We start from the raw sequence: 27,756 nt of genomic DNA on the forward strand, positions 1-27,756 counted from the left end.
TTTTTTTTTTTGCTGCGGCGCCCGGGGAGAAGTTGGGGGTTCGGTGCCTTGCTCAAGGGCACCTCAGTCGTGGTATTGAAGGTGGGAGAGAGCGCTGTACATTCACTCCCCCAATAAAACATAAATAAACAACGTGGCGCAGGACGTGAAAATGATAACTGCGTCGGGCCGAAACGAGCAAAAAACACTTGCGTTGCGCCTGGTGTATGATAGGGCCCCAAATATTCCTTTTCCATCTTTTCTTCTAAGATCTTTTGCATTCAAAGTTTCCTAACACGGGCAGCCATATTGCACTAAAACCAATGCACAGAAACCAGGGGTTTATTATTTTGGCTTTGTTTAGTGTGGTACGTTGTTTATTTGGGGCTTGATTTGTCAGATCAGGTTGCTCATGTTTTTCTAGTAAGATGGCAGATCATTTCAGTGCACATGCACATGTGTAGCATGATTCACATGACTAAATCAAGAGAAGCTCTTTATTTAGCACAGCTGGGCCAATTTCTTTAATGACGTTGAAATTGGTTTATTAAAACGAGTTTGATGGCAGGCATCTGAGATGAAGCCAGGACTGCTGGGTTTGTTACTATTCATGATGAAAGCTGCCATTTATATTAATAACTTCTGGAAATCCAGCTAAAACCATGAAATGTTTGGAACATGGTTTCTAGGAGGTTCAAGTTAGTTTAGGTGGCTGAGGTTGATCAAAAGTGACATCTATAATGTTTCTAATTCAAATAAATGCTGTCCTTTTAAACATTTTAGTCATCAAAGATCTTAAAAAATACTATCACTTTTTCTACAAAAATGTATGAAGCAGGCCAACTGTTTTCAACATTGATTTTTTTTTGTAATAAGTGATGTTTTATTAACAAGTTTCGGGAGGAGCGCGCGCAGATAATTAACACGGCCAGTTCATCATCAGTAATTACACCATCTATCCAATCAGCACAAGAGAGAACCTCTATAAATAATCAAAGCAGCCTTACCTCCATTATCTCCTGTCTTTAGCATTGGCACATCCAATCGCCGCAATGTCAGATATCGAACTTTTCCCGGACGACAATGAGTTTGACACCACAGGTCCTCCGGCGTCTACAGTCGCCGTCCAGCACACCAGCGCTCCGCAGGACACCATAATTGAGCCCGCGGCTGCAACTCGGGGCCGCCGGCCCTCCCGCGTCACCGTCGCGCATACCTCCAGGCACCGAGGCACGCCATCACCTTCGCCTTCAAGGCGTCAGCCACCTTCTCCAGCGTCCTCCTACGCCTCAGCCCTCTCCTCCGCCCCAGCTGCGGAGAAATGGACCGTGTCATTTCAACATTGATTTTTTTTTGTAATAAATGTTTCTTGAACAGCAAATAAGCATATTAGAATGATTTCTGAAGGATCATGTGACACTGAAGACTGGAGTAATAATACTGAAAATGCAGCTTTGCATCACAGGAATAAATTACATTTTACAACATATTGCAATAGAAAACAGTTATTTTAATGTGTAAAAAATATTTCACAATATTACTGTTTTTACTATATTTTTAATCAAGTAAATCCAGCCTTGATGAGCATAAGATGCTAATTTCTAAAACATTTAAAAAAATCTTACAGACCCCAAACTTTTGAACAGTATTTTAAACAAGCAGAGAATGAAAATTCTACAGACATAAAATCAGCTTGTTATCCATCAAGAGCAATATCAAGTCTTACCTGGACACGACCAGAGGCAAAATCAACATCTTCAACATCCTCATCAGCAGCTCTCCAGGAAACTGGAAGTATTTCACTTCCTAGAGTAGAAAAGAGACACAGCAATCAACAAAACACTGACCAGTCACAACTTTCAAAGAGAGAAATGTTGAAAATTAACATGAGATAATTTTTTATATGGATTTGGCCTTTAGGCCTCTTTACCAGTTTTCTGGGGAAGATGATTTTGTAAAAGCCCTCAGGCTTTCTTTGGTGTAAAGTTGCCCAACAGGTCAGTTCAGTGATCAAGACTTGTTTTAAGATAGAAATGAAATGGCTGCCAGACATAGTGCTGAGGTTTTGACTTCCAGAAATTATAAAAAAAAACAAAAAAAACAGCAAGTTTTCCACACAACTAAGACATTATGTCCTATGGCACAAATAGTCTAATCAGACCGCTCTTCTGTTGTGTTGAGGTCAGTTTGACCCACACTCCATTTTCAAACTGTTTGAATACTGCTTAAACTGTTTATTTCTTATTAGTTCTCATTTAGGGTGCCAAAATCAGCTATTTGAAAAACAGCAAAGACTGAAGTAAAAAAAACAAAAAAACATTTGTTGCTTTTCAAACACTAAAATATGAAATGCATGAGAAATTATAAAATGTAGGCCTTGTTTTAGTTTACTGGAAATTGAAGACTCATCTTCTGATTTATTATCATCCAAAAAAAAAAAGTTTTTGTGTCAAAGTTTTTTTTTTGGATCTGATTTACTGGAGTGTTTCAGCACTGATACACATTTCACCCTCACAAGAGACACATCATTTCACCCTAACCAGATGTAAAAAAGGCTGAGGATGTGCAAAAAAGCAATACATATTTATATGTAGAAATAATGCTAGAGACAGGTTTTGTAAAAGTAAATTTAAGGTTTTTTAAGACCTTTAAGACAGTAAAGAAAATGTGTTAGGGGACACAAAGAAATTCCAGATTAAAACACAACAAATATCTGCCAATGGGTTTAGAAAAATGTAACATTATTTTCAAAGGGAAAACAAGTTTATTTTTCTGATCCCATTGACAGATATTTGTTCTTGTTTTAAGTATAAGCTCACATAATATTGTTCAATTTTGTAGAAAACAAGACTTCGTATCTTCACTTTGCTTCTCAAGTAAATGTATCTTGATTTAAGGTTGTTATATTGCAATATTTCTACTGGAAAACAAGACAAAATACTGAGGAAGATATTATTTTTTTGTGCAGGGTAAATTAAGACATTTTAAGTCCTTTTTGAAACAAAAACAACTCTGTGTTTGTTTTTTAGTCGTATTTTGTATTTTTTGTATTTTGTGTCTGCTGCTAATTATGAACAAAAATAAATTGAGCCCTAACATAATATAAATAAATAGATAGGAAGTACTAATTTGCTGACATGTTTTATATTTTTTAGTCTTTGACAAGCTACAATCAAGGTTTTCTGTTTTTATATGAATCTGTTTTTTTTGTTGTTGTTTTTTATAGTGCCAAATTGCATGGAAACCAATGTGGTATCCAGTTTCTGAACACAACAAGAAGATTAACTTCAGAAACCCGCAGGAATCAGCAGATCTTATTGAGTTTCCCGTCATCTGCCCTTAGCAGTGACCGCAGTCCGAAACTAAAGAAACTGCCCGGTGATAACGCCCAAATCTCTCTCTCTCCGTGGTTGGATGCTTGGTCTGCGGTCAGAACTCTGAGAAAGCCTCTTTGCTTTAAGCTCTGCTGGTTTTGTGTCGTGCTACGAGAGCAGAGGACTGCCAGAGCCGAGAAATGAATCACCTTAAAACTCACAGCAGCACTCCATAGACTGCTCACACAGACTCGTACACAATTATAAAAATATTTCAGACTATTTTAAATTCTGTTTGGATGAGTGCTTGCTGATAAATATGCATATATTTAAATATCTAAATGTCAAAATAATTGTCATGCATACATTCACACAAAGATTTAAGTGCAAATATGCATACAGGCACAAACTGGAAAATAGTGGAAAGGGAATGGACTTAATCAATGCAAAAAAAAGTTAATATAATATAATTTTGCATTTGAAAGCAATTATTTGTCTTACAGAATTGGTCTGTTAGATACATATATTGTTTCATGTATGCAAATTAGATTTCTATTCGATTCCAATTTAAGTGCAAAAATACAATGTCCCTCCACATCACAACTTGTCCTCTTTAAAGAATCAATTTAGTCTTGAAGGCTGTTGCACCAATTTGTGTGGTATTTTTTGCATTTTTTAGATCTACATGCCATAAAGATGGCATGGGTGAGGATAAAAAAATATATCGGGGAAGAAATGCATATTATAATTGACTATAATTGACAGCATATACAGTACAAACAAAAACATACACATTTTTTCAATGCAAAAAATATTTACATAATAAAATAAATCATTAAACATTACAATTCCACCAATGGCCACAGCTATATCACCCTGCAGCCCAAGACTGAAGCTAAGCAGGGTTGAGCCTGGTCAGTACCTGGATGGGAGACTCCTGGGGAAAACTACGTTGCTGTTGCTGGGCATCCGGGTGCCCCCTTTGGATTATTTTTTAAATGCATCATTCATTCAATCTAGACTAAGTTACAGGTGTTCTTTCATTTAAACAACTCTCAAAGTAAAGTGCTCTGTGACTAGAAAGATGTAGAAATTACAATTAACTGGAAATGAGTTGCTTTATATAACAAAACAGATGTCATTTCCCACTATGTTTATAAATGGACATTGTTTCCCCCTAACCTTATTAAATGTGTCATCTTTCACATTAAATTTTCACATTGTTTCAATTAATTCAGAATAAAAAGAAACTGTAGAGTTGTTACCATTCAAATTAAATCTGTATCAACAAACTCCATCTTTCCACTGCAGGAAACACAGAAGCTGCTTCTGAAGTGGCATTAGATGTATTTGCATAAATCATTTTATAAAATGAATGTTTTCAATATTTTTGAACATACAAATAAGAAATGTTGGGGAAAATGCAATGATAATTTTAAATATGTATATAACAAAATTAATTTAATTAATAAATCATTTCCCACTATGTTTATAAATGGACATTGTTTCCCCCTAACCTTATTAAATGTGTCATCTTTCACATTAAATTTTCACATTGTTTCAATTAATTCAGAATAAAAAGAAACTGTAGAGTTGTTACCATTCAAATTAAATCTGTATCAACAAACTCCATCTTTCCACTGCAGGAAACACAGAAGCTGCTTCTGAAGTGGCATTAGATGTATTTGCATAAATCATTTTATAAAATGAATGTTTTCAATATTTTTGAACATACAAATAAGAAATGTTGGGGAAAATGCAATGATACTTTTAAATATGAAACAAAACCACCAGTAGGTGGAGGCAAATGACTGTTTTAATGAGTGAGTCATTTAGTCATTCATTCAACCCATTCATTCAAACGGCTGATTCATTCAGAAACGAGACAAGTAAATGGGTTACTAAGGCTCAATCCGATTTCTACCCCTTACCCCAACACTTACCCCTACCCCTCCGTTTCGCGCATTCACGCTGCTGTTTACTGTCAGGGATTTGTCATGTCGCACCGCGCCACATCCAGTGTAGACACCGTCACTGATTATAATGGGCTCTATTGTATTTTGCCATGTCGCGCCGCACCACTCGCGTTCGGTGTAGACATGGGGCCCTATTTTAACAATCTAAGCACATGGTCTGAAGCGCATGACGCAGGTGCGCTTAGGGCGTGTCCGAATCACCTTTTGCTAGTTAAACGCCAGAAAAAACGGTCGGCGTCCATTGCTATGGCGCAAAGAGCGCTCTGTTTATAATCACTAAAAAGCTCTCACTAATCTTAGTTCATCGCAATCTCACAAAGTTACGTTATAATCAATGATGTTTTCTAGCAGCACAATGAATCTCTTATTTACATTGGGTCTACACTGTCATAATGAGATGATTCGTGCTGAACACAACACCTGAACAAAAACTCCAGCGATTTGAGCGTGGATTCTAACTGAAATGCCTCTGATTGGCTGTTGCATTCGAGAAATCAACAGATATGTCTGTGATTGGCTACATTGCTCAATGCTGCCAAAACACATTGAAATAGAAACCGATCTCCAAAGTGCAAACCATAACGCACTGGATAGTTTGCCAAATTTGCAATGAAATGCCATTATTACAGCTTTAACTGAGGGTGCTATTGATTTTGTTTGAGGTTGCTTAGCACCCTCTAGCACCCCCGTAGAACCGGGCCTGACACACTCACTCATCTGACACGACATCAATACATTATCAGTCTCCGTTTACACAAAATGCAATAAAATCAGAATCATTGTCGCGCAAAAATTTTTTGGTGGCCAAGTTTTAGTGCTTCCTTATTTTTATTGACGTTTTAATCAGGCTTCTTGGCCAGTTGGGCAAGTAAAATTCTCTCTCTACTTGCCCCAGACAAGCGTAAATCGAGCCCTGTGGTTCCCCCACGATTTACTTTGGCCCTACATGTATTACAAATTGAGAATTTTGTGTCTTCTTTGCTCACGATGAAGAACTTCCATGCCGATGACATACTTCCATGCATGCAGATGTGCGTAAGTGTGACGTCAAAACAGACCAGCTCGGAATTGGCCAGGGTTGCCAGGTTTTCACAACAAATACCTCCGATTGCTACTCAAAACTAGCCCAATCGCATTTCGAGGGGTCCCCCATTAAAAATCGCGTTCCGGGGGCTAAAATACATGTTTTTTGGTGGGATTCCCCTGGTAAAATTTGCATTCCAGGGGATAAATAAATATCACGTTATTGGGGTCGCTTCAACCTGTGGACATGAAAAACAACCCACAGCAACAGTGTTAAAGTAGTCCAATTCCGCAGGAAAACCGCGGACAACACTGGAATCGGCAGACTGACTGGCCGGTCCGGGCCGATCACGTGGAAAATCGGCTAATTCTAGTCCCTGGCCGGTCGATCAGTGCATCTCTAGTGTTATTCTCAGAAACAAAAAAAATAATTGTATGTCACAGTGTGCTGTAAAGAAATATCAAAATGACCTCGCTCCGGTACAAAAGACTGAAATTACTCTGAACCTTTTTAATGTAATTTCTCCTTACAGATTACATATCATTTCTGAAGAGGAGCTTCTGGGAAGGAACATGGCATATTATCTCATTCAAAACTTTACTATCTGCTTGTTGCAACATTAAAAACAAATTTATCTTCCTGCCTGAATGGATTAGAAAATTTTAATTAGTGGGAGCCAATTCACTGCAGCTTTTACTGTAGTTTTGTGTTTTTTTCTCATGTTGCAAGATGTACAGACCCATAATTTACAATACAACAATGATTGCCATTATTCCTTTAAGAACATCTCATGCTATGTTTTTTAATGCTCAATTTTTGCTGTAGAATTATAATGATATGCCTTTGTTCCTTCACTCTGAGAAGAATTACAAAGCAGTTGTTTAAAAATTAGCCATTGATTTATGCATAAGTGGCTCATCTGTGTGTGATAGCAGAGGCTGGATGTGCCATGTGCCTAAAGTGTAACAAGGAACACTAGTAGGGCTGGGCGCGCATACCAAACAACAATACAAATGCATCATGCAAGATGCTGAAATTTATAAGATACAAACTGCCTAGCGACACTAAAGGTGAATATAAACTAATAGATGTTACTAGACTTTTTCCGGTTGATTAATCACAGTACATTAAAAGAATGGTTCACCCAAAAAATGAAAATTTGCTAAAAATGTCCTCACCCACAGACTGTTCAAGATGTAAATGAGTTTGTTTCTTAATTGTAACAGATTTGGAGAAATATGTAGTGATGTAGTATTACATCACTTGCTCACCAATGGATCCTCTGCAGTGAATGGGTGCCGTCAGAATGAAAGTCCAAACAGCTGATAAAAACATCACAATAATCCACAAGTAATCCACACCACTCCAGTCCATCAATTAATGTTTTGTGAAATAAAAAGCTGCATGTTTGTAGGAAACAAATTCATCATTAAGATGCTTTTTTTTACTTCAAACTGTTGCTACATTACATCCATAAAATTCTTTCTACAGCACTGTAAAAAAATTAATTGTTGAGAAAACTTAAAAAAATAAGGCAACTTGATGCAGTAAGACTTTTGAGTTCTCTCAACAATAGTTTTTTAGTTCTGCTCAGTAAAGATACTTTGCTTAGTCAATGTAAAATTGTTTGTTCATGCAATGCTGATTGTTTTATTTTCCTAATAGAAAAATTCTTGTCACAGCAACTGAAAAAACTATTACTGTTGTTGGGGTAATAAATTTTTTTCTGTTGCCTGGATGAAAAAGAAAATATGTAAAAAGTCATCACATTATCAAATTTATGTTTGTTTACAAATGACAAATGTTAAAGGGGTCATATGATGTTGCTAAAAAGAACATTATTTTGTGTATTTGGTGTAATGAAATGTGTTTATGCAGTTTAAGGTTCAAAAAACACATTATTTTCCACATACTGTACATACATGTTTCTCCTATATGCCCCGCCTTTCTGAAACACGTCGATTTTTACAAAGCTCATCGGCCTGAATCATCTTGTCTGAATCAGGAGAGAAATCTGCACAGATCAAGCACCGATTACAAGCCAAAACAGTTCAAAACAGATCTGAACAAATATGTGGGAGTATTTTGATGTGAGATAATAACAGGGGATAGACTTCTTCACTGGAGGAAGCGTTTTTATGGGTTATGAACTTGTATTTTAGCAGGAAGTGAAAGTTTGAAGTTAAAAACATCTTAATGATGGATTTGTTTCTTATAAACACACAGCTTTTCACTTCAAGATGTTAACTGATGGACTGGAGTGGTGTGGATTACTTGTGGATTATTGTGATGTTTTTATCATCAAGTTAAGACTTTGGATTTGGAAGATTTTGGTCATCTCGTTTCATCATTCCAATAAATCAGAACATATGTATGGGGTTTACAGTCAACAGACAGAAAAAATATATATTATTTTCACCATATTTTTTAATAATAAAATATTATTTGGTATATATTCAGTGGTGGCCAAAATGATTAGAACACTAGTATTTTCACCAGCTAAAAATAGTTTTAAGTCAGTTATTTCTATATTTTGCAGTAGTGTGTCAGTAGGAAATATGTTTACATTTCCAAACATTCATTTTGCCATTAATTGTAATAATCCAGTGAGATTTTTGTCTGACAACAGCCAGTGCTCCACACAGAGATCTGATCTGATCATCATCAGTCTGTGTGGAATGACATGAAGAAACAGAACAAACTGAGACAGACTCAATCCAGAAGAACTGTGGCAGCATCTCCAAGATGCTTCAAGAAACCTACCTGCAAAGCTACCTGAAAAACTGTGTGCAAGTGCACCGAGGGCAAAAGCTGCTTTAACGCAAATGATGGTCACACCAAATGTTGATTTAATAATAGTATTTATTATTTAATTTAATTTCTATTTATGACAATATTTTTGACAGCATCCTCATTTTACAGCATTTTTACACAAGTGCCTAAAACTTTTAACTGTACTGTAGCTTTGCAGGTAATTTTGGCCACCACTGTAAGTACTACTGAAGTGGACATTTCTGGCTCAATGCATGAGAAAAAAATTCACTGCTTTTAAAGATATGTATTGTAATTGAAATCTACAGATGCGAATAGATAGTGTAATAACATTTAAATGTGCATTTTGGATGTTTTCTTTCTACTAGTCTTAGAGTAGACAAGGAAAGCACATTGCATTGATGCCAAATAAATTAATCATTTTACTAATTTGAAAATATTAATCATTATGAATAATCTTAACTTTTGGTTTCTCCATAAATTATGGGATGTTTACAGAGCAAAAGAAGAACATGTCCTTCTAGCAGTCTGCTGTGCTTTAAAAGCCACTCCATGCAAGTTTTAGAGCACAGTGTTTCTTGGTCAGACTCTAAAAAGCAATTTAGGCATGAGTGCTCCAGTATTCTTGCTAAGCAGAACATATTAGTAGATGTTTAAGAGCAAAATCTCATGGAGCCTGAACACTGAACATCTGAACCATCACTGCAGAGCCTCATTCAGACTAATGCAGAACCTCTGCGGGTCAAACTAATGAATTTCACTCAGTTCACATTGTTGACCTGCAGCAGCCTATACTGGTACCTTTAAAATTTCACAAGAGTCTATGACTGTTTTCTGAATTTATTTGGTATATGTTTAGTTTCTTGTTCCTTGTAACTGTTCAGGCTCCTTAACAGTTGCATTAACGATTCTTTTTTAGTAGCCTTATAATGAATAACTATGGTCGCGTTGTATGTTTTGATTCACTAAAATGAACCGCTAACGGGACTAATTCCGTTCTGTAATCGAACACTGGTCGCGTTGTCTGTTTCGCGATGTAGATTCAATATTGTTTTTTTCTGACCCTGTTAAATAATTCTCACAAGAAACCCAGTCTGAGTATTTTGTCCGAATCGCTGGAAGAACGTGCGAGAATCGTTAACGGAACTGAGGTCAAACCGACTCGTCTACACTAAAGGCTAGCATGAAAAAAAAGCAACAATTTACAAGAAAATTTGGTCTTTGTAACATCTGGCACTGTCATTTATTACAGTATTTCAAGCATTTCATTAACTCTATCTATCTATCTATCTATCTATCTATCTGTATATTTTAGGTGGATCTGACTTACTGTATAGTTCAGTTAAAATACTAACATCATGGTGAACACTCTAATTTCAGAGTACAAACGTCGCAGTTTTCCCATTAAAGGGGTCATATGATGCTGCTAAAAAGAACATTATTTGGTGTATTTGGTGTAATGAATTGTGTTTATGCGGTTTAAGGTTCAAAAAACACATTATTTTCCACATACTGTACATTATTGTTTCTCCTCTATGCCCCTATTTTCTGAACATCCTATCGCTATCCAATGCGTTGTGTTTTTGTGTGGTTTAAGGTTCAAAAAACACATTATTTTCCACATACTGTACATTATTGTTTCTCCTCTATGTCCCGCCTTTCTGAAACGCGTTGATTTTTACAAAGCTCATCGGTCTGAAAAGCGAGGTGTGCTCTGATTGGCCAGCTATCCAGTGCGTTGTGATTGGCTGAATTCCTCAAGCGTGTGACGGAAATGTTACGTCCCGTAACGTGGCGGCGGCGGCAACAATACTACAGCGAGAATAAAAGTTACGCCTTCTTTCTTTGCGTGAACATTTGGGCGGCGTTATGCAAATCTTCCCACATCGTGACGTAGGTATGTGGGGGCGTGTTAGAACGAGTCGTTTTAGGTAGGCGTGGCTGACTCTTAACTTTTATAAAGAATATCTCTTTGGATTTGAGACTTTAGTCTTTGCAACTTTACAGATCTTCTTTATGCACCAAGAGCTTGTAACACTCTAAAGAGAAAGGAAAAAATTGAAATCGCATCATATGACCCCTTTAAGTGCTTCCTCAAGACCTCAGGACACCTGCTTGAATCCTGCCATCTAGTGGAAAAATTGTCCTCTAATTACTCATCAGAGGAATTGAGCTGAAGATCAGCTGCTAATCAGGTAATATTGTCCTGAATCAAAGAATGTATTTCCTCAAATAAAGAACTTTGAAGTGGACTCATTTTAAAGCCCACTAAGTTTTCTGAAATCATACAATAGCACTGCATGATGAGCAGATTGAATTCTAAGTTGATAATGACTTTGGATACAAAGCTATGGATAAATAGGATGATTAACCTTTTTCAGAGTCTGACAGATGTGGACATTATCTGTCGTTAGTCGCTGTGATTTTGCCAAGCAAGACATGTTCCTGGATCAACATTATACTGTCCAAAAATATTGACTTAACCTAATCCCTACCCCTAAACCTCAGTGGCGGCTCGGCAGGGGAGGCACAGCTTCCCCATAATTTTGAGATTTAATGTTAATAAAATTCACAATTCATTTCAGTTCATGTCTCAGAATGTGTATTTTTTGTTTGTAATTTCACAGTTGTAATACCTTTTAAAAAGGGATGGATGTTTGCTTCAAGTGATAGGCCTGGTAAGTGAAATTATTTTATCTTGCTGTATGTATGTCGTTTTATTTACGTTTTCTGACTAAAAGCAACCAAAAAGCCATTTTAAAGTGGTTAAGCAAATAATAATAATAATCGGCAGGGATCCCAGACAAATACAATTAGTGTGCCTCCTCTATTTTAAAACCCACGAGCCGCCACTGCTAAACCTAACCCTACCCATAATTTATTCCTAAAATCAGTGGAAAAAGATAGCTGATTAACAAGGGTGTAGAAGCACCTAACCCTGATTGTAAGCCTAAAACAGATATTTCCTGAAAATGTATCCCTCAATTCTGATTGGTTGATTCGAATGTTGTTCCAGGATCAACAAGGGTGTTGTCCTTGGTGAAATCACGTTCACCATCTGTCGCTCCATGGAAAAGAGCATTCTGCGTACTTCAAAACATCTCTGGGTAAAAAGAGTAATACAGGTCTAGAAACAACATGAGTGTGAATCAATTTATGTTTTAATGAATTCTGAGTTTGTTTCCTGTAATCTACACAACACTGACGCCTTGGTGTCCGATATGGCAAAAAAAATAAAATAAAATAAATAATAATAATAATAATAATAGAGTATTCAAATATCCTGCAGGCTTTTGTATATTTTCTGTCTGGATATGTGATGACATCTGTACTTTATCTGTGCGGCGATGCCCTCAGGATAAGCAGATATGGAAACACAGCTCGTCTTGAAAGGAGTAAATCACACGAAATAAAAATTCTGTCATCGTTTACTCACCCTCATGTTGTTTGCAAACATGTAATACTTTCTTTCTCTCTGGGTTTTCATTACAATACAGTTAAAATAAGCATCATTAGTATTTGTACAAAAAAACACTATAAAGCAGACTTGTATTACATCTTATAAGTTTTCAAGGCTATACAATAGCTTTGTGTGAGGAACAAATTAACATGTAATTTGTTATTGACTGAAATCTTACCTTCTATCCTCTCAAATCTCATTCATTCTTCCAGACATTCAGAACAGTGCTAGTTTAGTATCAACTAAATCAAATAAATAATATCAGTATCAAGATACTGTTAAATGTATATTATTTTGATTTTTTTTCTCCTGTATTTTCTGTTTTAATTTTAGTTTTAGTAATTTTGTTGTGTTTTTGTCAGTTTTTTTTTTTCAAAATATGTCTGTATTTTATTTTTTCTTTTCTTTTCAGTTTTAGTTAATTTAGTACATCAAGTTAAACTAAATGCTTTAGTTTTTATTAACATTTTGAAGTACTTGTTTATTTTTATATTTTCTGTTTTCATTTTAAAGTTGTATTAATTTTGTAAAAAAAAATTTTTTAAATGTCTATATAGTTTTTATTCATTTTTAATTTGTATTTTAGTTTTTTATGGAAGCCTGTCTCCGCCACAGAATAAAATAGCATGTTTATATATCTGAACTGTGAGAAAAAAAAGTCAGAATTGTGAGATAAAATGGCACAATTACCTTTTTTATAATTATTATTGTGTGGCGGAAACAGGCTTCCATTGGGTTAGTTATTTTAGTATATAAAGTTAAACTAAACGAAAATGAGAAATGTTGCCTATCGGAGATAAAATAAGTTATTTTTGAGTTATTTGAACAGCACACCAAATGGACCATGATGCTTTTAAGGTGCTTTAAGTTCTTTTTGAAGCATGGCAGCTCCTATATATTGTATAACTCCACAAAAAAAGTTGCATATGTCACTCCTTCAAGTGTCTTGCTCAAGGACACAACAGGATCGCAGAAGGATCTCATTTAGGGCCACACAAGCTGCAGCCTTCAAAAGCTCCTGCTGGCTTTCTGAATGTGTGAGATATTCCCAGTCACTTCATAGGCATCATAGGCACACCACGTACGTGCTGCAGGATTGATTTTATACCAGTATTTTAAAAACACACGCAACAGAATCCAGCTGAGCTTCAGTGAGAGTTTGCATTTCTGCTCACGCTCAGCTGCTTTGACACTGAGATATGAGTCCAGTCCCAGTATAGCACTCTCTCTTTGAACAAAGCATGCAAAAGAGTCTCCCAAATCTGTCTTGGTGTTGAGCCACACAAATAAAGGTAATATTTTGAGGGTATTACAGAGGTGTTTAATAGTGCCATAGTGGGTTTTCAACAAAGCTGTTGAAGCAAAATGCACAAGGTACGAAAATATCAGAAATCAAACAATTATCCATCATCTGGTAATTTTTGTCCATCTAGTGTATTTTTGTGTAGTATCTCTAGTTTATCTCACTGCAAAGAAAAGAAGTGCACTTCATTGTACTGAATGTGCACTTGTAATGTACTTCAGATCTTAAAAGTGTATATTTAAAAAAAAAAAACTGTACTTGCAGATAATATATTAATGGTTTACTTAAAGAGACTAAATTTACATGAAGTACACTTTTAAAAAGTGCTGTCGTAATAATGTCAGATGAAAAGTTCTGCACATTTTAACAATTGTTTGTTGTCTTGTATAGAAGTACACGTATTTTCACATGTTGACTAACACACACATGTAAAGCACATGTAAAGTACCTCATTATAATTTTAACTGTAGTTATTTGATATTACATTTAAAGTATATTTTAAATCACATCTTCAATACAAACAGCTAGAAACTATGTAAAAACCAGCTAATACTATTAGTTCAAATTACTTTCCAAACTTGTATGGTTTTTCAGTTTCTGTTGAAAACAAAATGCAATTTTATTTCCTCCTTGTTTGCATGGCGCTTTTCCATATAATGAACATGAATGAGCATTGCTGAGCTCAAGAAATGACAAAAAGAACATTTAAGTATCACTGAAGACGTCTGCATGATTGCTCTGTGATTCAAGCCATTATTCATCCCCATTATTCATCCCAGAATGTCCCCATGCAATGCATATATTCCAAGGAGCCGCATTAAGCAGACTTTCAGTGAACAGCTTCAATTTTCTATCTCTTCCTTATACAACTCTGAAAAGAACATGGAAAATGGTGCACAAATTATATGAACTGCTTTTTTATCATTTTTGCTTGATGACTTGACGTTGACTTTCATCATTTCCATGAAAGAAAGAAAATGGGAATAAATAACATTATCTTTTTTATTCACCGTTTCCTTTCAACTGGATTTGGCCAGATTTTCCAGCATGGTGAAGACTATGTATACATGCACACATTTTTGTGATCATCTGTGACACATTTAGAATTTCTCAATGCAAGCTTTACACACAAACACAAAGCCACTCCAACAGATGTAGCGCTCAGCTTCTGCTCTCCATAACACAAACAACAAAAGTGGGAGTGTGAACGTTTGAATTGTGAGACGGCTTTGTGAAATAAGTTTGCAAATCTATCCAGGAGAAGGACAGTAGGGTTTTGCATTTATCAAAGCATCTACACTGTAAAAAATGACAGTGAATTTAACGGTAAAAGACTGTAAAAATGCTACAGTAAAAACCTGTTAAATGGTTAACGGTAAATTCCCCTACTATATACGGTGAAAAACTGTATTGGACATTACATGTAATTTTGGAAGTGGAAAATACCATATAATTTACAGTGAATAACCGTAAATTGACATTCCCAGAATTCCCTATGTTACAGTTCAAATTTGATGTTTTTTTTTGTTTGTTGTTGAAATAACTATGTTTCTTCTTAGGTTTTTTCTTATCAGTTGTGTACATTAGGGTTGTATATTACATCTAATGTTGTTAAATTAATGTTTATTGCATTATTTCAGTTCATATTTTTACGGTAAAATTCCGGCAAACACAGCTGCCGTTTGTTTACCGTAAATTTTACGGAATTTTTTTTTTCAGTGTAGTCAAAGTTGAATGTGTATTGTAGGAAAACATACATAAATATCCAATGGCTCTGAGAAAAAACTGATGTCAAATAACAGTTTGTTTGCTTATAAAAAGACACCATTAATTATACACACAAACAGATCAATCATTTCAGCACATGTGTTTAACATTCCTAAAAAAAAATTTTTTTCCCGCTATCTCCAAATTTGTAACTTTGTGCATGTTCTCCATTTGATTATTTATTGGAGCCGCTACCTACAGATTTGTAACTTTGTGCATGTTCTCCATTTGATCATTTATTGGAGGACCCTCCGAGTTGGAAAGTCATTATATCGACACTTTACTGTAAAATTTTGGCCCCACTCTATACATCCCTTTCCCAAATAAAAGCTTTGTGGGAAGACGACTTAGACGACGTAGACGACTTATTTCAGATGAGGACTGGGAATCAGTCTTATATAGAATAAACAAGTCTTCAGTCTGTGCAAGACATGGACATCTGCAGTGCAAAATTGTACACCGTGTCTAGTGTTGTCAAAAGACCCGGTACTTCGGTACCAAGTCGGTACAAAAAAAATGAAAATGTTATCCAACTCCAACACAACTCCAACACAATGGATTCGTGATGCCGTCTTTTTTGGAGAAGTTGGAGAAAATTAAACATTCTATAAGAGGCTCATCTAAGCAGTTTAATAAAGCTTGGGGCCCTTTCAAGCAATATGTCATGGAACATGTTTCATTATCGGACATAGACTAAATGTATCATACTGATTTTCATTGTTTTCCTAAGCCACACTTTTATTTACCCCCTTTTTAACATTTTTTTAAATTTATTTACCGACCTGCTTTAAATGCCGCAAGGCTAAGCAGCATTTGCTTAATGTACAATTACTAAGAGCATTTGTATGATTGGACAGTAATCCCCGGCCGTCACAGCAAATGGCCTGTGGAGGTTTTATTTTTAGGTGTATTTGAGAATCATATCGGAGGTTTTAGTCGAAGCGGACACGAAATGAAAAAGCGAGAAACGACACCTTTTGTTTGCCTGTTCTTTCAGTCTACTTCAACTAGAAAATACCACACTGCAAAAAAATGTTTTCCAGTTCAAATATCTAATCATTCTTAAATCTGAATTTACTTGAGAAGTAAAATTACGAAGATACTGTATGTATCTAAAAATGTATCTCTAAGAAATATTTACAAATTCGGGAAATGTATGCTTAAAACAAGACAAAATATCTGTCAGTGGGAAAAATAATCATGCTTTCCTTTTGAATTAAGTTTATTTTTCTTACCCCACTGGCAATTTTTCATTAAGTCACAATTTTTTTAATTCATTTAGCTTCTTAAGTAATTGTATATAAGAATGTTTAATTATTTGTACTGGAAAATAATACAAAATACATACAAAAATATGCAGTATCATAATATTAATCCTAATGTCATTTAAAATTTCAACCAGTTTAAATGAGAAATCAAATGCATTACTGTGATTGATAAAAAGGGATATTCAGGAAAAAAGTTTCAAAACCAAGACTAACATTTAACCAAATTATTAAAGACTGGGGTGGAGTCATGGTTTAATCGAAAAACCCACATTGATCAATCAATAATCATAAAAAAAGTCCAGATTTTAGGGTTTTCACTGGGACGTCATTCATAAAAAGCAAACCCAGAGGTCATTTGGACCAAATGAGACCATAGTGGTTTAATGGAAAAGCCCTTATTGACCAACCAATAATCATAAAAAAATCAGTGATTTTAGCCTTCTCCCGGAAGGTCATCCAATAAAAAAATTAAAATAAAAAAAGGAAACCCCAGAGATCCTTTGGACTAAATGAGACCATGAGTCCATAATAGTTCAATCTAAAAACCATATTTATCAGTCAATAATCATAAAATAATTTTAATGAAACCCAAGTCATTTGGACCAAATAACACAATGAGACCATAATAATTTAATCGAAAAACCCATATTGATCAACCAATAATCATAAAAAGCCCTGATTTTAGGCTTCTACTAGAAAGTCATCCAAAAAAAATGAAACCTAAAGGTCACTTGGAACAAATGAGACCATGATAATTTAATTGAAAACCCATATTGATCAACCAACAATCATAAAAAAGCCCTGATTTTAGGCTTCTACTGAAAAGTCATAAAAAAAGACCATGAGGAGATGTTTGGACCATACTGAGGGATAGGAGAGGCTTTTATGGGAGGTTTTTGGGGAGAATTTTACATTGTTTTGGTGGCTTCTACTGCAACCGTTCATTGTTGTACATTATAAGGGGTCGACAGGGAGACTAACCTGCTCCGAGAGGTTTTTGGAGCGCAGAAAGAAGCCGAGCAGACATCCGATAACAACGGCCAACACCGAGAGGATGAGTTCATATTAGACTAATTTCTGAAGGATCATGTGACACTGAAGACTGGAGTAATGATGCTGAAAATTCAGCTTTGCATCATAAAAATAAATTACATTTTAACATTTATTCTAATAGAAAACAATTATGTTAAATTGTGTATACAAATATTACACAATATTACTTTTATATTTTAATATGAATATTTTTACTGTATTTTTTTTTATAAAATAAAGATTTAAGTAAGCAGAAGAGCTTATTCTTTGTTTATTAAAAACATAAAAAAATTGTACCAACCTTTTTAACAGTAGTGTAAATCAATAAAAAAGAAGCAAAATGCCAGACCAAAATAACATATATGTATGTATGACAAGCAATGTGTACAATCTGCACAGTCAGTGATTTTTTTTTTTTTCGTATGAGATCAGAGAATCACAGGAGCGTTAGATGACATAATCCCAACACACCACACACATCTCCACTCCTCATTCACAATTAATCCAAAGCACCGAAGGCCAAGTGTGGCTCTCCAGCTGTCTTACTCATCAATGACTCTCAGAGGATGCACAAGCACTGGGTCAGTCGCTACAGAGAGCGAACACATAAAGAGCTTTTAATGGAGCACGAGCTGGAGGAAATCTGCTAGAGTAATGCGCGCCTGTCAGATGCTTCATTAAAACCCTTCATTGAACCCCTGTGAGGGAGGAAGTGATGCTAAGAGAAAGGTGTAACTGGAAGCCCATTTCTGCCACTGAGTAAAAATAAAAAAAGGTAATTGCGACTTTTTAATCTCACAATTCTTACATTTTTGCTCACAATTGCAAGTGTACATCTCACAATTTTTTAGCAACTGCGATATAAACTTGCAGTTCTGAGAAAAATAAGTCAGTCTTTTTTACATTTAAAACTCGCAATTGTGATTTTATAGCTCAAAGACAAAATTGTGAGATATAAATTCGTGATTGTTAGAAAAGTCTTTGTAAAGAAAAGTCTTGAAAAGAATTGTGGGATATAAACTTGCAGTTGTGAGAAAGAAGTCAGAATTGCAAGTTTATATTCTTCAATTCTGACTTTTTTCTCAGAATTGCAAGATATAAACTCACAGTTATGACTTCTTTCTCGCAATTGCAAGTTTATATCCCACAATTCTGACTTTTTTCCTCACAGTTCTGAAAACAATTCAGAATTTCAAGGTTCTGAATTGCAAGAATGACAAAATTGTGAGTCATGAACTGAGAAACCAAAATTGCCGTGATCTTTTGACAAATACTGTAGGAGGTCATTGTACTATCCACCTTTTTCTTCAATGCGGAAGTAAGTCTATGGGTGAGATCAGGGGCGTATCCATCATTTCAGAAGTGAGGGGGACAGAAATGTTTATATATATAAACATAACATATATAAACATTACAATATAACATTTCTGTAATCTATATAACCTACCAGTCAACAGTTTTTGAATGGTTATTTGATTTTTAATGTTTATAAGAAGTCTCTTCTGCTCACCAAGCCTGCATTTATTTGATCCAAAGTACAGCAAAAGCTAAAAATGTTGTGAGCAGAGATTAGTCAGATGCCCAGCCGCTGGTGTGCACAGTCACTCATTCATTAATTATGTTAGTGTTTCTGTTATTAGAATGGTAGCACATCACGTTTCTGTTTATATATTTTTCAACTCCAAACCATACGTATTAAACTTTGGTGTGTAACTTAACATGCACCGTTTGTGCTCCAGATACGAACAGGACTTTGACTTGGTGGAGAAAACTGGTAAATTCCATTGACTTATATTGAAATAGGGATTCAATCCAAAGAGTATCTAGAGACCAAAATAGACTTGGTTCACCGCCTGGAGACACCGCCTGGAACACCAACTGTTTTGGTCCGTAATTTTTCAATTGTGCTGATGCTGTCTGAATATGTGTCTGGCTTTTGGGAAATAATAGCCATGACAGATTAAGTATTATCTGTCATTCTAGCAGAGAATTTTGAATGACGGATAGTGACTCAAAAGAAACTCACCACAGGAGGAGGTTTGCAACATGGGGATTGGACACAATTGTTCATCGTCAAAGCTAATACTTCCGCTAGAAAAGAGGCTTAGCCTGGACAAAGTGGTGAGTAGGAAACAAATTCTCAAAATTACCCCATTTTTCTGGTCATTTTTAACACTACGATCATTACACATTGCCTCAGGACAACAAAAGAGTGACAGGACACAACAAGGGAGAAAAAATGGGTTCAGGAACTAATCCAACACAAGGCTAACTACTGAATTTGAATTGAATTAGGCAGATGCAGAATTGACATTATACGGATGTGGAATTAATATAAAATGGAATGGCACTATATAGTGTTTAAATGTAGTAATTATTTTAGCTTAGTCACAAAACTGGCATTGGACTAATAAAATTCCTCTGTTGTGTGACTGTTTCTTTGAAGTGCAGGTCAGTAATTTCCTCTTCCTCTCATTCTGTGTGCATGGCCAATTCAGTTCATTCAAATCTTTGCCCACCCTTGATGAGCATTACAGCTCAGTATATCAGGAATTTATGCATTAACCACTTCTTAACTAGCCTTCTAGATTTCCCAAGGGAGACTCTTTTTAAGTCATCTAAAACAAAAGCACAGCTTGTTCAGACAATGTAGTTCATTATTGTAACGAATAGTCCACTGAAGGCGAGTTATAGTATTTATAGAGTTTTAGCTTTTAGTTTTAATTACTTTTTCTTATTTGTAAGTCGCTTTGGATAAAAGCGTCTGCTAAATGACTAAAAGTAAAAGTAAAAGTAAAGTACTAATATGTTCATATGTAAATATTTCATAATAGTATCATAAACACCACAACATTAACAGTTAAAAATACTGTACAGACATCTTAATTTATATATAATTTACTTTTTTAATGCTATTGATTTTTTTAAATTTAATTAATTTAATGGATAAAAGGTTTTCTGTGGACATATAGCATACAGGGGATGGAAAGGGGAGAAAGTGAGAGAGAGAGAGAGAGAGAGAGAGAGAGAGAGAGAGAGAGAGAGAACGTAAATAAAGCTCTCAGCATCTCACGTTCAGATGTTCGTGAGTGTTTGGCAGTCGTCACATCACTGTTTCCTCTCACTGGACTGTACCTCTCAGCTGACTAATGAAGCTCCGGAGGATGTGATAAGGGTCTTCAGGCTTTAACAGGTGGCGGGTTGAGGGTTCGAGTCGTGGGCAGCATGAACGCGGATTGCGCGGGATATTACAGCACGGAGAACGTGTTTGTCAGCGGCTTCACGTGCCCCAAGACCGACAACGACGCGCGCGCTATCTTCTGCTGCGGGTTCAGTGACGTCAAATACTGCTGCGACGATCCCAACAGCTTTTTCCCTTATGAGTATGGATATATGTGGTGGCTCAGGTACGACACCGATATTTTATGTATCATTTGTCATGAATCCCTAATTTAAAACAATTCGGCTATTCTACTGTATATATAGCAGGCTAACTGTTGTTTTCGACAAATTAGGCTACTATTGTTGCTACAGTTGGTGGCAACTTTCTAGTCACCGTCATAAAAACGTAAAAATGACAGCTTACTAAAAGTTTTTGAAGGAGTAGCCTAACTGATATTGTGTGAATCTACTTGTGGGCACTCTGTAAAGTACAGGAGTTGCTCATGCCACCCTCTTGGAGTTTTATAGAGTTTTAAAAGAGTGTGATGAGAATCATAAGCTGTGTTCCATAACCTACACTTTTAAAAATAAAGGTTCCAAATGGAAGTTTCTGCAGCGATGATCTAGAAGAAACATTTTTGGGTTCCCAAAAAACCTTTCACTGTTACCATTTTTTTTGTTAGTGTGAAAAACATTTTTAATAATCTAAAGAAGCTTTTTCCTCTATAAAGAACCTTTTGCACAAAGGAAAGATTCCATAATTGTTAAACGTTCTTCACTGCAACCACCTTAGCATTGTGGCAGCAAGTTTTCCATGGTTCTAAGGTCTAAATGTAAGGTCTGATGGTGCAGAAATGACACTCTTCATCTTTAATGAGCGATGCACTTTTAGGTTGTCTCTTTACATGTTGTCTAAATGACCCACTGTGGCTCTTTAAGTGCAGTTTCTCCGCAGGTGATGCTCTGCTGCTCTGAAACCTTTTATGCACAAATTTATGTGAAACATTCATTAACATTAACTGATTCATGTAAGAACTCGTTTGCTGTTTTCAAAGCTGCTTTTAATTTGTTATCAGGCATGCAGAAGTGTGACGCATGCTTTAATAATCTAAAACAAAGTTGTTTGTGCTTTCAACCCATGATTTTGTGGGGGAGGAGAAGGATGTTTGAAGGGAGTTGTTTGAAAGTGGGAAAACATCTAACCAAATAACTGCAAGTGATAGTCTTTTATTCTAATCACATAATGGATTTTATGCAGTCAGAAATATGCAAATGTGTTTGTGTGTGTGTGTGTGTAGACAAACATTTGTATTTTTACTAGATATCTTTTCTATTCTGCATTAGTGGCCAAATTCGTAACTAAAGACTATACATTTCTGACTAATAATATATATATGTGTGTGTGTGTGTGTATGTGTAGTTCTAAACTCGTATAGTTTTTTTTTTATCTCATTAAAACCAAAGCGGTGTTCATCAGTGATTGTATATCAAGAGCAAGTACACGTTTGTGTGCATTTTGAAAGTTCAGGACTTTATAGAAATTGCATCTTTAAAACTTTACTGACATATTAAATGTGATAATGTCAATATATAATGTAATATTTTTGAGTTATAAGATATTTAATAATACAGCTATGTCATAATTTTCAACCCCGATTCAACATTGCTGTTTTAGTCACTTTCTTGTATGGTGGGGAACAAAATGGTGTTAAAACCTTTAGAAACTCTATTAGAAAACATAATTAGCTTGAGATGTTACACATACATACAATTAGCCCATGCATGTGCTGAATTGGAGTAGCAAATATGACAAGTCAACAGAGCTCTCACAAAAGCTATAGAGAAGCTATAGTGACAGAAGCTATACAGAAGCTTCTAAGCACCCCAAGCAGTGTTTATTGGTGGTTTTAAACAATAAAAGACTCTGCACCAATTTTGACTTTTGGGAGTTGAATAATTTTGAACATGATTGTTTACATTCAACTTTACATTCTTAGAATTACTCAAATGTTTATAAATAAACCTTCTCTAATAGTGTACTAATGCCTTTGTATAATTGTTTTCATAAAATTTTGTTTTCTTTGCAGCTGTTTAATCTTAATGTTTAATCTATATCTTTTTCTGTCTCTGTTCTTCAGTTTGGGAGCCCTGGTTGGTTTGTCTATAGCTGCTGTGGTGCTGTTAGCCTTCATCATCACCGTTTGTGTGCTTTGCTACCTGTTCATCGCCACTAAACCTCGAGGGCTGGACAACGGACTGCCTTTACGAGCACCAGGTATGAAAACACCTTCATCAAAAGAACAATTTCTATATGTGAAAACATCTTGAGAGGAAAGTCCTTGAGACAAGCTTACGACTTCAATCTCATGCTACAGCCTATTTGATGAGAGTGTGGTTTAATTGCATAATGTGGCAAGTGACATTTACAGTCTTTTAGTAGCGGTATTAATCTCAGTGGAATTAATCTTTATGCATCAACTGCTTCTTCTTATTAACTTAGATTAATTCTGTCAGAGTATTTATTGTTTTTTATTGTATTGTGAATGAATCAATTATATTCAGGTGCATAAATGAATCAGCACAGTCATGGAAAATACAGCCAGACACATCCATCTGTCACATGCAATTAACAGAAATAAAATAAATAAATGGGTTAATATGTAAGGAATAATCCTGCTGTTTGTGCATCTACTCTGCAAATAAATAGATAAATAGACATAAAAGGTTTGAGAAATTACTCTATTATGTCATAATGCAAAATGATTTTCCCTAGAATGCCATAACTGAGCAATCAGAATTAGTTATACTAGAGATCTGTAAAAGTTCAACTTATGCCTGTTGTTAGCATTCATGAAAACTTGTTTAAGCCAGTAGATTTAGGCTCTTTTCCCTTGGCTGTTTTCTGAACTACTGTATAGTACAATTGCATCATCAGTGTTAGTGCCGCCCTGAGTGCTAGCAGTAGCTAGGTAACAATTCAAGAAAAAAGCTGCCAAAATTGGAACGCGTGGTTTGCGTCACTTTCTTATTCAAGTTGTTGTTTGACCCTTCAGTTGCACTTCAGAAAACATAGAATGCTTTTACATTCTTCTGTTTTGGATGCATTGCAAGAGAAATTGAGTTTGTTGAATGCAGATTCTACAGAGACAAAGAATGATGATTGTGTCATTAACAGTGGTTCATTTCTGCAAAATTAAGATGGATTCTTTTCAATACTTTATCACAAAAACCACCAATTTGCAACCCAAAGACATTTTAAAAAATGTTTTATTTTGCCCTTCCACAAGTTCAGGCTTTTAAAAGTCTAAAATCTGAACCGAAAGTCCTAGTTACAAGAAGCATAAACAGGAGGTAACAACTCAAGAAAAAAGCTGCCAAAATTGGAACGCGTGGTTTGCGTCACTTTCTTATTCAAGTTGTTGACCCTTCAGTTGCACTTCAGAAAACATAGAATGCATTTACATTCTTCTGTTTTGGATGCATTGCAAGAGAAATTGAGTTTGTTGAATGCAGATTCTACAGAGACAAAGAATGATGATTGTGTCATTAACAGTGGTTCATTTCTGCAAAATTAAGATGGATTCTTTTCAATACTTTATCACAAAAACCACCAATTTGCAACCCAAAGACATTTTAAAAAATGTTTTATTTTGCCCTTCCACAAGTTCAGGCTTTTAAAAGTCTAAAATCTGAACCGAAAGTCCTAGTTACAAGAAGCATAAACAGGGAAAAAATGAATATTTCCTCTGTATTTTTGTTTTATTTTCCAGTTTAAATATCCAAACATCCTTAATACAAGATATAATTTACTTGATATGGAAGATGAAGATATGAAGTCTTGTTTTCAGAGAAAAAGTATGAATTTTTGTTTGAAACATGAACACATATCCGTCAGTGGGGCATTAAAAAAGCTTGTTTTTCCTTTAAATTAAGTTGAATGTTCTGACCCCACTGGCAGATATTTGTTCTTGTTTTAATCATAAACTCACTTCATCTTTACTTGGTCTTAGAAAAGCTCGTAAAGTCTTAATTTTACCTTCATAAACCCTGCAAAGGATAAGGCTCAGATGTGGTTCATTGGGTCAAGAAATAAACCAAACAGGCCTGTGTCCACATCAGTGGCCTTAAAGATGCACAAAGAGCAAAAGTCCTGAGCTCTTTTTGTGTTGGATCTGAAGGACAATATGTTTTCATATGGGAAATGTTCTAGTAATGCTTTTACAAGGTTTGAGCAGCATAAAGAAACATATTGACGCTTATCTGGTGACATGACAGTTTGATAGCGTGTTTTGTGTGAGAAATGTTTTCATACTGTTAGATCGGGTCTCCACGCCAGATAATGATTAGGATCCAGCCCCGGACACCAGATCCTGTTAGAAAATCTCAGTTTGTCCGGTAACAGAACAACTTGTCAGCAGAGCTGTCGATACCCAAACCCTGTTAACAGCAGGTCTTGTCTGGTATCCAAAAATACCCAAAAAGAGTGTTTAACAGTCTTCTGTCAGTCAAGAAGTTGACCGAGGAAAGCCAGAGAAGAGCAGAAGCAGGAGACGAAGTGATGATGATAAAAAGTAACAGAGTTTATTTGTATGTCTCAATGTTCAAACTTCGTCTGATGCACAGAAATTCAGCAAGTAATGATATATCAAACTGATTCACAACATCATCCCATAAACCTTGGGTTTCCATAAACATTCCCTCTTATCTATCTCTTATTTATACAGACAAAACAGTTCATGAAACCCCACAAGCATGAGATTGAACTACAATGAAAATGCATAAGCAAGGAAAAATAAATCAGAAATATAAAATATAACATAATAAATGAATAAACAAATAAAATACTTAAATGATATAATGATAGATGATAAAAAATAATCAAATGATAAAAATAATCAAATAATAAATCATGATTATAAAATGATTATAAATGAATTAAAAACATGAAAATTTAAAACACAACACACAATTTGCATGTGGGGATCTAAGGATCCTTCAATACATCAGACACAAATCATAAAAAGTTTAAAGCAAAGCTATTGATATGATTCAAGGCTTGACGGCTCATGTAGGATGTGCTGCATCTTGGTTCAATGTTAGAGCCGTTTTATTAAAGATATAGCAACAATAACCAGACAAATGGCAAATAAGCATTAGTAATGGTGGTTTTATAGATCTTTCAACAGGCTGTTGTCTGTCAGTGAGCCAGGTTTCTCTGTCAGGTGAATGGATGACTTGATGTACCGGTAAGTACAGTGAAAAGGTCTATGTGCCAGATCGAACTTTAAATACTCATGTGGTCAGCTGGAGGGGTTTTCAGACAGGACATGCGAATTAACAACCCTTTACTTTGATTTATAAACCCCATGAGACTTGCAATGAATTTGCAATGCATTTCTTCACCTGTTGCATCAGCAGCAAGGAAAAGTTGTTTCAGAGGAGGAGGAAGTTACTATATTTGGATTTTAACATTAAGAAATCTTCTGCCTTGTGCACCCAAATCATTCGTAGTTGTGTGGAATGAAAGTACAATATAAACTAAAACAATTAACCAAAACATTGCTAATAAAAATATTTTTGTAATGATGCAAGTTTGAGTAATATGCAGAATTTATATACTCTCTCTCTCTCTCTCTGTCTTTATATATTTACTGATTGATTGATTGCAGTAGCATGCACTGATACTGTACTTGTCCAGGTCATATTTCACCCAAAATCGAATGAAAAGTTTAATCATATTTTGCATAAAAATATGTATTAAATAACATTATTGTTATTTTTGTTTTATTTTTTGTTTTTGCATTGTGACATTTATATTCATGACAATTAACCCTCATGTTGTGTTCTGGTCATTTTGACCTGGAGGAAAGGAAGGAAATAAAAAAATAAATTTAAATACATTAATTAAAATACATACATACATACATTTAATTTTTGTACTTTCTGAGGATTTTTTTTCCCCACCTTGTGGTGTTTCTGGTCAAAAAATGACTGGACTACGAAAAATTGCTTATTTATAAAACAACATTATTTGTGGATAATTTTGTCAATGTTTGCTCAAAAACTGAACTGCATAAGCTTAGATTACAGTGCATCTGGAAAGTATTCACAGCGCTTAACTTTTTCCACATTTTGTTGTGTTACAGCCTTATTCCAAAATGGATTAAATTAATTATTTTCCTCAAAATTATACAAATAATACCCCCATAATGACAACGTGAAAAAAGATTGTTTGAAATCTTTGCAAATGTATTAAAAAATAAATAAATCACATGTACATAATGCCGAGTTCACACTGCACGATTTTAGCCCGATTTTTCACTCGCTGACAGGTTTTGCGAAATCGCCGACAAATGCCTGAAATCGGAGGCAAATCGGTGCTCGTTCACGTTCCAAGCATCATGTTTGAAGGAAACCAGCTCTTCTCAGCACCTGCAGAGTACCATCCCAAAAGTAAAGTGTGCTGGTAGCAGCCTCATGCTGTGGGGCTGTTTATCAGCAGCAGGGACTGAGGGACTCGTCAGAGTAGAAGTAAAGCTCAATGCCCCAAAATATTGAGATAGCCTTAATGAAAACCTAGTCCAGAGCATTCAGAACCTCAGACTGAGCAGAAGGTTCACCTTCCAACAGGACAATGACCCTAAGCACACAGCAAGAGTGGCTTATAGACAACTCTGTGAATGTCCTTGAGTGGCCCAG

The 27,756-nt window shown here is 35.4% G+C and overlaps 2 protein-coding genes across 2 annotated transcripts in view; one reads left to right on the forward strand and one right to left on the reverse strand.

The window, feature by feature from the left end:
- The window catches only part of slc1a7b (solute carrier family 1 member 7b), a gene marked incomplete at its 5' end in the record, with an annotated part of 64,526 nt that extends 46,598 nt beyond the window's left edge, over window positions 1-17,928 (reverse strand). The window contains 2 exons of the mRNA XM_016574848.1: window positions 1,706-1,785; window positions 17,845-17,928. Coding sequence (XP_016430334.1) covers window positions 1,706-1,785; window positions 17,845-17,928 — 164 coding nt within the window. The remainder of the gene's footprint in view (window positions 1-1,705; window positions 1,786-17,844) is intronic.
- A 3,014-nt stretch (window positions 17,929-20,942) lies between these two features.
- The window catches only part of LOC107757389 (membrane protein FAM159A-like), a 12,809-nt gene continuing 5,995 nt past the window's right edge, over window positions 20,943-27,756 (forward strand). The window contains exons 1-2 of the mRNA XM_016574849.1: window positions 20,943-21,302; window positions 23,196-23,332. Coding sequence (XP_016430335.1) covers window positions 21,121-21,302; window positions 23,196-23,332 — 319 coding nt within the window. The 5' untranslated portion in view covers window positions 20,943-21,120. The remainder of the gene's footprint in view (window positions 21,303-23,195; window positions 23,333-27,756) is intronic.

Source organism: Sinocyclocheilus rhinocerous, unplaced genomic scaffold, assembly GCF_001515625.1.
Source record: "Sinocyclocheilus rhinocerous isolate Xijiao unplaced genomic scaffold, SAMN03320098_v1.1 scaffold3248, whole genome shotgun sequence".
Lineage (NCBI taxonomy): Eukaryota > Metazoa > Chordata > Actinopteri > Cypriniformes > Cyprinidae > Sinocyclocheilus > Sinocyclocheilus rhinocerous.